Consider the following 13,164-nt stretch of genomic DNA (forward strand, 5'->3'; position numbering starts at 1 on the left):
GAATTCAAACTGAGCAAAAGGACATATTGGAGTATAAAAATATTATCATGGGATAGGAATTATAACTTCTAATTTAAAACAACCTGGATGCAACTAGATCTGCAGAGTCAACGCAATCTCAATCAAAATTCCAGCAAGTTATTTTGTGAATTTCGACAAACTGATTCTGAAGTTTACGAAAGGCAAAGGACCCAGAAGAGCCAACTCAATATTGGAGAACAATAAAGTCAGACAACTGACAATACTGGACCTCAAGACTTACTATAAAGCTACAGTAATCAAAACAATGTGGTATTGGAAAAAGAAGAGACAAAGTACCAATAGAGCAGAGTAGGGAGCCCAGAAATAGATCCACATAAATATGGCAAATTGATCTTTGACGAATGAGCAAAGGCAATACAATGAAGCAAAGACAGTATTTTCAACAAATGGTGCTGAAAGAACTGGACACCCACACGCCAAAAAATGAATCTAGGGCTTCCCTCGTGGCGCAGTGGTTAAGAGTCCGCCTGCCGGTGCAGGGGATGTGGGTTCGTGCCCCGGTCCAGGAAGATCCCGCATGCCGCGGAGTGGCTGGGCCCGTGAGCCATGGCCGCTGAGCCTGCATGTCCGGAGCCTGTGCTCCGCGATGGGAGAGGCCACAGCGGTGAGAGGCCCGTGTAACGCAAAAAAAAAAAAAAAAGAATCTAGACCCAGACCTTATACCCTTCATAAAAATTAACTCAAAATGGGTTATGGACCTAAATGTAAAATGCAAAACTATAAAACTCCTAGAAGATAACATAGGTGAAAACCTAGGTGACCTTGGGTATGGGGATGACTTTTTAGATACAACACTAGAGGCATGATCCATGAAAGAAACAATTGATAGGCTGGACTTCATTAAAATTTTGAATTTCTGCACTATGAAAGATAATGTCAAGAGAATGAGAAGCCACCAACTGGGAGAAAATATTTACGAAAACATACGTTTGATCAAGGACTATTATCCAAAATATACATAGTCTTAAAACTCAACAATAAAAAAATGAACTACCTGATTACAAAAGGGGTCAAGGTCTGAACAGACACCTCACTGAAGAAGATACACAGATGGCAAGTAAGCATATGAAAAGATGTTCAACATCATATGTTATAGGGAACTGCAAATTAAAACAATGAGGTATCACTATACAACTATTAAACTGGCCAAAATCCAGAATGCTGACAACACCTAATGCTGATGAGGATGAAGAGCACAGGAACTCTCATTCATTATCAGTGGAAATGCAAAATGGTACAGACACTTTATAAGAGCTTGGCAGTTTCTTACAAAACTAAACATTACTCTTATCATACGATCCAGCAATTGTGCTTTTTGGGTATTACCCAAGGGACTTGAAAACTTATGTCCCTACAAAAACCTGCACATGGATGTTCACAGAAGCTTTACTCATAATTGCCAAAACTTGGAAGCAACCAAGTAGGTGAATGGATAAACTGTGGTACATTCAATGGAATATCATTCAGCGCTAAAAAGAAATGAGCTTTCAAGCTATGAAAAGACATGGAGAAAACTCAAATGCATATTTCTAAGTGAAAGAAACCAGTCTGAAAAGGCTACATATTGTGTGATTGATGTCAACTATATGACACTCTGGAAAAGGCAGAACTATGGAGACAGTAAAAAGATCAGTGGTGGCCAGGGGTTAACAGGGAGGGAGGGTTGAAGTGGCAGAGCACAGAGTATTTTTTAGGGCAGTGAAACTATTCTATATATTATATTGTGTATGATACTATAATGATGGATACATGTCAGTATACATTTGTCCAAACCCACAGAATGTAGAACACCAAGTGTGACCTCTAATGCAAATGGACTATGGATTCTGGGTGATGATGTGTCAGTGTAGGTTCACTGATTGTGACAGATGTACCACTGTGGTGCAGGAAGTCAGTGGTGGGGAAGCTGTGCCTGTGTGGGACCGGGGGTATACAGGAACTCTCTGAACTTTTTGTTCAGTTTTGCTATGAACCTAAAACTGCTCTTAACACACACACACACACACACACACACACACACACACACACACACACACACACACACACAAACACACACATAGCCTGGATGCTTCTAGGAATTATGGATGGTCTAGTAGAGGTGGGACACAGGAGATGAGGAGGGGAGGCAAAGCCAAGAAGTGGAATGAGGCTGGAGGGGCCAGCCAGGACTTCTTGTCTTGTGGGTAAGGGAGAGCCATTGAGGAGTGCTGAGCACGGAAGTGAAGTAACACGTGCTTTAGAAAGATCACTGCGGCAGCTAAGTGGACGGTGAATTGGGATGGTGGGATGTGCGTGAGAAACAAATGAGGTGGGGGGTCGGGGGGGTGGGAGGGAGGTCCAAGAGGGAGGGGATATAGGTATATATACAGCTGATTCACTTCATTGTACAGCAGAAACTAACACAACATGGTAAAGCAATTATACTCCAATTAAAAAAAAACTGGAAAAAAAATAAAGTCATGAATTCACCGCCTAAAAAAAAAGAGAAACATATTAGGCAATTACTGGCAAAGCCTAGGAGTGAAACAGCAAGGTTCTAAACTGAGGCAGTAGCCAGGGGGTTGGACATGTGACAAGGAGGCAAACGCTCCAGAGCTTGGTCCTGACGAGAAGCAGAGGTGCTTTGGGAGACAGCTGATGGAGATGAGCTCCTGACACTTGGATTTACAGGACTAGAGCTCAAGTGAGAAGTGGGCTGGGCACGGAGGTTGCCCATGGGTGGAAGGTAAAGCACAGAGTTGAGATCTCTCCCGGGGAGAAAGAAAAGAGGAGAACCCAAGGGCAGACTGGTAGGGGAGACCAGTGTTTCAGAGACAGGCAGAAGATCCTACAGCGGAGACAATTGGAAAGAGGAGGTTCAGGAGGGGAGTAGTGAGTTTCACAGAAGCCGAGGGAGGGAGGTGTTTTCCACAGGTCAGTGTCAAGGGCTACAGAGGGATTGAGAAAGAAAAGGACTGAAAACAGGCAACTCTGCCACCTTTTTCCATGGAATCAAGCCTTACTTTTATTTATTTATTTATCTACCTACCTATTAATTATTTATGTTGAAGTGCAGTTTTCAAGCAGGTAAATGAATAGCACTGTGGAATGGGATAATTTTTGAAGAACCTACATGAGACTTGGAGCAAATGAGAAGGGATATACATTTTTTAAAAACAAGTATTTTAAAAATTAACTGCAGACTTCTTGACTTATAATCCGGATAATCATTTAACAGGATGTGACTTACCAACAAGACAACGGTTGAATTCATACCATGGAATATTAGCCGTTAAAAAGAATGGATTAGAGAGCTATGCCAGCTGACTTGAAGAGAACTCTGTGGGGTATTGAGTAAGAAAAGCAAGAAACATCAAGTGCCTGTAATATGATCCCAATATTGGCAAAGCAATGACAAAAATCTTATGATTTCTGATTGTGATTAGAGAACAAGGAAGAAAGTGTGGAAAGATACATGGCAGGGTATGGCTGTGTATATATTACATTTACCTGACATGGGAAGGGAGGGAGAAGGGTGCAGCAAGTAATAAAAGAAAACAGGACACTAAACACTATATAAGAAATGGCCATATTTATGCATTTATATAAAACTATGCATATATTAAAAAGAAATTATAAAAAAATGAACACACAAAAATGACTTAAATCAAATCTCGATTGAGTTGAGTGCTGAGTGGCCCTAATCTTGTGGCAGCGGAGGTGAGCCAGCAAGGGGGCCTGGCTGTCCTCCTGCAAGGACCAAGGACATCCACGGATGAAGTGACACTGTGAGGGCACCTGGGCCGTGTGCAGCCGTCTGGGAGAAGGAAAATGGCGTTGAGGGTCTCATTTGAATTTGGGGCAGAGTGCAAGAACAGGGGAGAGTATTAACAGGAGGACTGAGATTTGAGAACTCATGGAACAGGAGATCAGAAGTCATTGTGGGCAAAGGGTTAGAACAGGGATAACAGAAGAATCTGTGAACGCAGGCGAGTACAAAGCCGGGTGTAGGTGTTAGAAGGACCAAGGCCCATGTGGACAGGTAACCCGGAGGCCCACAGAAGAGCCTTGAGGCCTGCCTCACGAGTAGGATGTGGCTACAAGTCTCCGAGTTATGGGCGAAGAGAAAACTGGAAACCAAAGAATGACATCAAGTACAGGAAAGTTCTTATCAACCAATGTACACACTTTTAATTGCAAAAAGTAAAAATTTTTGTTACATAAAACTTTAATTTACATACATTCTTTACAAGTTTGCAGGACATTAAGTTATGGTCAACATTCCACACTGAACACAGAGTAAGAGCTTAGACCATTTGGAGCACTCGTGGCGGGACAGGTGTCCCCCTTCCTCTGCTCACTGGGACCACCCAGGCCCACCACCCTGGTTCCCTGAAGACGAGCTGCAGCCGTCCTGGCTCCCGTCCCTGATGGCGGCGGGGAAGAGGCTGAGCACTGAGTTCCTGCTTCCCTTTGCCTCTCCAGTGTTCTCCCCCAGCCTAGGCGTCTGTTACTGACCTTTCCCCAGGAGGGAGGGGGAGGAAGAGACCACAGCCAGCACTTTTCTGAGGGTGAAACTATGGAGAGAAGTTTGGAGGGAAAGTCGCCTATGAGGCTGGGGCTTCTCTGGGAATGCCACAGGTCTGTCAGTTTCCGTCACCAATTTTCATAGGTTAAGTGCGAGTTTGTTCCTTGACAGGCTGGAAGTGCTCTGAGGGGCTGAAGTTTGAAGGGTGGGACACTGCTGACCTCACCTACCCCACAGAGCTGTTGTTAGGAATAATGAGGACAATTATGCCTGGCACAAAGCAGATGTCCCAACACTCCAATTTCTGTCTGAAACTCTAAATTGGTTTCCCTCCTCAGCACGGGTGCTTGCAGCTGTGGCTCACTCTTGGATTGATGTGGGCTGACTGACAGATTTCAGCTGCACGAAGACAGGAGGAATGGCCTGTGGGCAGCCCCACCATGTCTGGACAGTTCCAGGCCTCCACTTGCAGTTAACATTTCTTCTCTCTACTATTCTGAAGAGGGCTGGACATTTCACAGTCTCCAGAGAGGGAGAAATAACAGATTTATAGCTCTAATGCTTAAATTACGCAGGACAGGGAAACCAGACACTAGAGGACCTGGACCATAGACGAGCTGGCTGGAAGGTTTCTCACCAAGGCCAGCACTTAAAGCCACGTTGCGCCCGGTGGGTGGACTCGGATGTGGTGCACAAGGGAGACCGCCCGTCCATCTTCTCTGAGATGCTTTTGCAGAAGAAGCTGCTGGAGATATGGGGAGGCTGATGGCGACACAGCACGTTCCCAGAGCCTCCCATTTTTCATTTGTGACAGGGCTCTCTCCATAAGCGCCTGACCTTCATAGCCTCCTGGCTCAGATATGCGTCTGCTCTGGACCCAATATACGCAGGTCCAAACGTGGAGAGGCTCTCAAACCAAAATGCTATTTTAAAGCACATCTCTGGCACTCCCGTCCTTCAACCAATTTTAGTGGGTGAAAAAGTTTAAAAATGAAAGTTAATGAGTGTGGAACTTGTAACTCAGGAGAGTTTTTCTTCCATCGATAGGAGAACTCAAAAGCCTAAGAGATTCCTGTTTAATAATTGATTCTCAAAAGGTAGACAAGAGCGTCTTTCTCCTTGCAACCAGACTTCACTTTCCCCTACGACCTGGCCTTCTGCTGGACAAGGATTAGATGAGAAGCAAACATCTGCTTTGAGGTTTTGAATTTTCACAATGGAAGGCACTGGTTAATGAGCAAAATATCATCTAGACTGTACTAAAATGATTGAGGCCATCACCTGCAGCTGAGGAACTATTTTGTTTTAAAATAATTGTTCCTACGCTGAGGTGTATGCTGGGTTTTGGAAGAAGGGAATAGAAAACCGAGAACTCAAAAACAAGTGATGTAAACTCCAAGGGGACCCACAACCGGAATTGGGCAGAGTCCTTCTTCTGGTCACACATCTGGAAACTTGTGGTGATGGGAAGATGGCTGGACATGGTTGTGTTCCAGCCACATTCACTCTTAAAAGAGCTTTCAGATGGGGAGGGAAAAAGTGAAAGGCTTTTTACAAAAGTCATCTGTTAGATTCTCTCCATTTCTGGCTAAAACAGTTTTGAAAACAAACCCTGAAGAGTTCCCGGCTTGCTGACCCTGCCCCTAGGTTCTCCTACCTGGCTGGGCACACCTGAGTCAATTAAACCCACAGCTTCATTCCTGGGCACCATACTTGCTGTAGCAGGAAAATAATGTGGAACCATTATTGGTGGAACCAGCCATCTACAGGACAGTCCTCAGCCCCAGGACTGTCCTGTTTCTTTACTTGTAAAATGAGGATCTAATACCTGCTTTACAGGACTGACAAAAGATCAGAGATCATGTATATCGAGACACTTTTTTTTTTAATTAATTAATTAATTTTTTTTTTTTTTGGCTGTGTTGGGTCTTTGTTGCTGCACGCGGGCTGTCTCTAGTTGTAGCGAGCAGGGGCTACTTTTCTCTGTGGTGCATGGGCTTCTCATTGCGGTGGCTTCTCCTTGTTGCGGAGCACGGGCTCTAGGCGCGCAGGCTCAGTAGTTGTGGCGCACGGGCTCAGTAGTTGTGGTGCATGGGCTTAGCTGCTCTGCGGCATGTGGAATCTTCCCAGACCAGGGCTTGAACCCATGTCCCCTGCATTGGCAGGCGGATTCTAAACCACTGTGCCACCAGGGAAGCCCCTCGAGACACTCAAGCTGGAATGGACTGGACAAATGTTACTATTTCTTTCTCTCAGAAAATGACCCCAAATTTGTCCACTTCATAGACGTTTTGTATTTTGCCGAAGAGGCAGATTCTGTTTTCATAAACCAGTTATTTCACTCTCTCCTTTCCTTGAAAAATTGAGAGTGGCGAGAGGATAAGTTCTACCTCTCTTCATAAGCCAGAACAGGTGTAGAGTCTGTTCAACACCTGACTCCTGGGGACCTCAGGACACCTGAATATAATACTTCAAACTGGTGCCAAAGCAGCCTTTCTCCCCTGAGAGTTGAAATCTGGGGACACGAGCCTCTGCTCTGGGAACTGACAAGAAAGGGAACCTAACCCATGCGCGGAGGTCACCGCATGTGACCTCTTACTAAACAACTCAAATTCACGAGAGCAAGTCCCTCTGTTTAAAGCAAGCTCTGCGGTTTTGCTCTTACTGTGGTGGTAGAGATGGGGAGTTATGTAGTCCCACCAGCCCCCTGACCCTGTTTCCTCATCTTTATGACCCTTTTCCCACACCGGGAAACGTGGAGGGACTTTTGCTGCTTCAATGGAGGAGCTGAGAGCTAGGTGAGCAGGGGAGATCCTGCGGCACCCTCACACAAAGACTTGGATAACTAGAAAGGAATTGGCCGGCAACCCATTGATCATTGACTGGTCAGTGGTAGATTCTGCTTTTCAGAATTACCTTGAGAAAAAGGTGAATTACTTCTCAGTATCCAGTAATTAAAAGTGGAAAACCTCTTTGGAGAACTTCTCCCCTAACATAAATCTATATTCAATTCTGAACTGGACAGATTTTTAAATGATTTTAAAAAGTCTCTACTTATCTGCTGCCATACCATTCTTTGTTGAACTGTAGACAGCTCAGGGGACCTCCCAGAGGATGACTCAGAACACCAACACATACAAGGGTTTTTCAGTTTTGAGCTGAGGAAGGTATTTTATGAACATTTAAGGTGTAAAGGGCTGGAGTAAAATGGGGAAGGAACACAGGGTAATTCATAAAAACAGAAATTTCCATCAACAAAACAGTTACTTTGCTCCTAAGGAACCCTGTCTTTTGTTAACCCAGAGGACCTAATTTAAGGAAAACGCTGAGAGGCCTCTGAAGAACTTGTCTAGGTATAAACCTTCCCCTTATGCAGTAGGGGTAAGGACACTGAAAAGGCTCAAAAAACTTGCACAAAGCTGGCCTCCAAATGATCTCTCTGATCTAAAACCTCTTAAATTGTAACTGCTTAGCAGCGTGACTTTCATATGGACACAAAGTTTTGTTTTTCCTGTATCAATTCACACAAGGCCTGATTCTTTTAAGGAAAAATTCCCTCAGGTACAATTCATCCTAGTTTCACTCAAGACCATGGAGGAGGCTCTGAGCTTTTCCACCCTGGACTCTGCGAACCCTCCATGTCCTTTACAAGCCCACACACAGGCCACTCAAGCACCTGACGATCCTCACTGCTGCTCGTGAGATGTGTAGAGAAAGAGGGCCTGGGGACAAGGTGCAGGGGTGCCTGCAAGGATGAAGACCCCATAAGGAGTCACACCCACCCTCTTCCCTCACCACTGTCTGCCTCTGGTCTGTAACTCGACACAGACACCTCCAGTATCTGTTTGATTTCTGCAGTTCAGAACCAGGGCTGCAGTGTGGTTTGCTTTTTCTTCAACTTGGCAATGGCATTTTCAGAAGCCAGATTTTTAAGAGTCGATAAAGGAATAATAAAGGGAAAAAGGAAACAAGAAAAGAGTGTCCTTCTTTACACACTTAAGACACACTAAAAGCACTTGGGGAAAACAATGAGCACAGTGAATCATCCAATCAAAAGAACATGATTTGGGCTTCCCTGGTGGCGCAGTGGTTGAGAGTCCGCCTGCCGATGCAGGGGACACGGGTTCGTGCCCCGGTCCGGGAAGATCCCACATGCCGCGGAGTGGCTGGGCCCGTGAGCCACGGCTGCTGGGCCTGCGCGTCGGAGCCTGTGCTCTGCAATGGGAGAGGCCACAACAGTGAGAGGCCCGTGTACCGCAAAAAAAAAAAAAAAAAAAAAAGAACATGATTTTATAATTTCACAAAAAATAAAAACACCTCACCTTGGCTCCCAGTACAGAGAGAGAAATCATTTCAAGACAGAGGGTCACACAGTCGTACGCCCAGCTGGCCAAGACTCTGGGTCTGGAGTTCCTTCCCCAACCACATTACAACATCAGCTTGACACGTCTGTAAAACATCTTTCCTACAGAAAGTTGGACCCTAAAGATCAAACCCGGGGAGGCACCCTCTCCCCCTCCGAAGACATTTGGTAAAAGCAACATAGTTGACAAGAGCAGTGCTGCCTCAGCAGTAGAGGGCGCTGGCCCATCCAAGGGAGGGAGACCAGGAGCCCAACTTCTGAGAAGCCATCCAGATAGGCAAGGGAGAAGGGGAGGGAGGGGAGAGGCATAAGAACTGATAGAATGGAGACAAGAACTACCTTAGGAATTACCATTTCAATTACAATCAGACTCCGACCTGGCATCGCTGATACTCCAAGAGCCATGGACACTGGGAAAGAAGTGCACTTCTTGAGTGCAGTTTGAGGTTATTTGATCCTTTTTCACTGGTTCTAGATTCCATTCTGCTTGGGAAACTGCAATGACTTCTTTAATCATCCATGGCTTTCCAAAAAAAGTACAGGGTGGTGTGACCAGGAAGAGAGGACAGGCAGGCCCACCTGGTAGAGGATGGCTCTAAAGTCAGGACCTGGTGACTGCCCTCTCGTGGCCAGGGAGCCAGCAGAGGGGATCATGTCATGCAAGTGAGGGAAGGTATCAACCGTGCTCCCTGCCTGAAGGGCAGCCTCAAGGCTTTGGTGCCAAAAGGCCTGGAAGAGGCCAGTCTCTCACAGATGGGTGTTGGCAAGGTCCTGGCCAAGCAACTGGGCTGGAAGAGTTGGGAGGGCTGGGCTCTGGCCTTTGCTTCCAGCACACAACTGGCTCACACACGCATGCACAGGGCAGGCAACCAACCCCTGGAAAGTGGTTTCATCGTTTTTTGTTTTTATTTTCCCCCTTTCGATCCGGTCTTCAGCTCTCAAACCTGTTCCTTTAGTTCTGTTTCCTACAGTTCTGAGAGGGTGGTTCCATCACAAATGACCAAAGGCTGGACCCCTCTGGCTATAATGTAGACCTTCCAGTGGGTGGCGCCAGCATAGCCTTGAAGGGAGACACGAACAAGGAAAGCATGTGAATGTCAGGCCTACCCGTGGGCACGAGCAAGGCAGGTCCACCAGAGCTGCCCTCAGACTCACCTACAGACTCAGAGGCAATGCTTGCTCTGGAGGTCTTTTAGCTCTTCCTGGCATAAGTATCCCCAGTTATTATCAGTCCTCTCTGTAACCTGACAGCCAATAGGAGCCACTATGAACCAAAGTGCTTCATCACCAGCCCTCACCTGGGTAATTGTGAATCACCATTCAGCAGGTTTACAAAAGCAGGATGCTCTAGATAAGGCTGATATGGGACATCAATTCTCAGGTCTCATTTTTTTCAGCAAGAAGACAGAATGGGTTCTGAGGGGCGCCAGGACCCCCTATCCAATTCTCCTGAGGTTATACATAATATGGTCTCATTACAGAACTTCCAGATTAACCCAAACCAGTATTTCCTAAATTGTATTCTGCAGACAGTAGCATCCCATAAAACAGTCCAAGGAAAAAGGGTTCCCTGGTCAAGTAAGTTTGAAAAACACTGGATTTCTCCAAGGCTTCTCAGAGCCTTTTGTACACTAATGTATACTATGTTTCAACAAGACAGGCATTTCCCAAAGTCAATGACTCAAGAGCCCTATTTGCCAAGGGTCTTTCCAAGGGGCTCCTGTTTGCCCCCTAGGGTCATGAGTGATCCGAAGAATCGATTAGGAAACACTGACCTATATTATTTGAGCGACAGGAATAGGCTAGGAAGGTAAAGTTACACAATTTTAACACTTCAATAACTTCCTGATGGAAACATTTCTAGAGAATGATATATACCACCCATCTTTAAACTGACAGCGCTGAACGGATGTGCCCTCTACTTGGTGACTCCAGAAAGGTTACTACGAGCCGTGACTGTACCATCATGGCAGGTGTGTGGGCTCACCAGCATCAACCTCTGATGCCCGACTGACACCCACGTCATTCTTGAAAACGCCGCCCGTCACAGGTTTTCTGGTGATCCCCTTCCCCTCCGCTTTCACAGGATAATGCTTATTTTGTCAAAAAACACAGAACCTGCTTGTCACAGTGCTATTCTTAAGGGTCTCTTAGGTGCAGGAGCTGCCACCTGTCCTACAGCCACTAAATTAGTCTCCTCCACTGTCAGGGTCTGCTTTCTTGCCCTCATTTTTCACTGTGGCAGCTGCGGCCACTGCTTCTATTTCTGCCGCTGCTTCAAGTGTCCACTGTCCTCCTCCGCCCTCTCCACCTCCACTCTTCTCCTGACTTGCCCGCTTCCCCTTGCTCTGGTCCGTCTCCATTAGTTCTCAACGTTCCTGTCATGTGCTGGCCTTCATGGACACTGCCGACCACAGGGCTCCTTCCCCTCTGGTCAGCAGTCTGCCGGTAACAGCACAACAAGCATCAGGCTCTGGATTTTAAGCTGTTCTGGACCAGCCGCAGCAGCCTTTGTGGCGCAAAGCTTCTTGAATCACTGCCACTCACCCATCTTTTTTTCTTTTTCCCTAATTCTATAATTGGCATTCTGGATGCTTGTGGGAGCCGAAAACATGGAATTTGGATAACTCAAGTGTTTCTGTAGCTGTCTGAACTGTCAGGCGTTTGTAGAACATAAGACAGAAACTTTTTCAAGCACAACTACACACTCCAAACCCAGAATGCCATACAGACTTGTGCAGCATCACTCCACTAAAGGAAGACGGTTTTGGAATAATTTCCACATAAGAATCCTCTTTTCCGCAGTAATTCTCAAGTGCCAGACCAGCTGTGCTCCATTATTGGTTAATGCTTAATTTGTGCATTATTTTTATTTTTTCATTTTTAAATGGAAATAAAAGTTATGTAACTTGGTTGGGTTAAAGTTTGGCAGTTCGCAGTCTGCATCCGACCTCCAAATGAGATAAGAGGTTTCTAGGGATTGGGGTCTTCCGAATAGATAAAATTAAAAGAAATCAACTGGAAAACCAGTCTGGGCTCTGCCAGGAACTCCAGGGCTCCCCTAGGTTTTGTGAGGCAAGAAAAACAAGGAGGATGATGGTGATGCTTGCTGATTTATGTGCTTCTGCCAAGGAAATTCCACTGTCAAACTGACAGCTACTGACAGCAGTTGATTCAAGGCTGTTTCTTTGGAACGGATTTTTAGAATATCAGGTACAGAACAAGTCACATTGGGAAATCATGGAGCCAAGGGTGAGTGATGACTGTGAGGCTGTGACCTGGCTGTGGGACACACACGGAAGGCAGTATTTCCTTGGGTGGCTGCTGCCCTTACATCCTGCCTGCATCATTTTATTAGCAAAATAGGCACAGAAAGGCTTTCCTCAAATCTGAACTGTACCTCCTCTGGCCTGACTCAGTGAAAGGAGTCACTTAACACTGATGCTTTGCCTAACTGATGGTGGGGCCTTGAGGTGGTCACCTCTCCTCTCTGGATCTCAATCTCCTTATCCGTAAAATAAAGGATCACTCTAAATACTCCCCATAATAATTCGTTCTAAATTGAAATCTCTAAAGCCAATGGAGGGAATTCCCTGGCAGTCCAGTGGTTAGGACTCCATGCTCTCACTGCTGAGGAACTGGGTTCGATCCCTGGTCGGGGAACTAAAATCCCACAAGCCACGTGGTGTGGCCAAAAAAAATAAATAAATAAAGCCAATGGACACATACATTCTAAATGTGCATACAAGACATTTCTCTCTGCTACATTTTCTCACTACATCTAAGCATAAATATTGACCTTTTTAATAAAAGAATGCTATTTTGACTCTACTTAATGAATCTTTGTGAAGGCAATATTTAATTTTTAGAATGTTTTTTGAGTTAAAAAGTAAAAAGACCCTCCAGTGACCTTGCCCGCCGGAGGCTCCACCTACCAATATCCCCTGGCTCTAGTGGCATCGCCATGGACTGGCAATGCCTTCGGCACTGGAAGGGAGGGATGAGTTGCAACATGGCCTCGCCGCTGCCAATGGTAAACAGGTCATGCATCCTATGCATCTGGAGGAAAAGACATGGGGGAAGAAAAGGAAGGAAAGGAAAACAAAATAAAACCCCTGAGCACGGGACAGTAATACACAAAAACTCTTACACATATGGCTCTGAGCTTCCTCGCAGCCTAAGCAAAGAGGAAAACAGTACCAAGAACACAATTCACAGTTACGTCCAAAAGACAAAAACAAACTAGTTCCTC

The 13,164-nt window shown here is 45.7% G+C and overlaps 1 protein-coding gene across 4 annotated transcripts in view; it reads right to left on the bottom strand.

Moving 5' to 3' along the window:
- Positions 1 to 4,195: 4,195 nt before the first annotated feature.
- The window catches only part of LOC309827995 (bombesin receptor-activated protein C6orf89 homolog), a 33,459-nt gene continuing 24,490 nt past the window's right edge, over positions 4,196 to 13,164 (bottom strand). For all 4 annotated transcript variants that reach the window (XM_082662997.1, XM_082662996.1, XM_082662994.1 and 1 more), the window contains 2 exons: positions 12,848 to 12,971; positions 4,196 to 9,972 (listed from right to left, as the gene is read on the bottom strand). In XM_082662997.1, coding sequence (XP_082519123.1) covers positions 9,878 to 9,972; positions 12,848 to 12,971 — 219 coding nt within the window. In that variant the 3' untranslated portion in view covers positions 4,196 to 9,877. The remainder of the gene's footprint in view (positions 9,973 to 12,847; positions 12,972 to 13,164) is intronic.

This window comes from Grampus griseus (assembly GCF_964374135.1).
Source record: "Grampus griseus genome assembly, chromosome: 10".
In the NCBI taxonomy this organism is placed as follows: domain Eukaryota; kingdom Metazoa; phylum Chordata; class Mammalia; order Artiodactyla; family Delphinidae; genus Grampus; species Grampus griseus.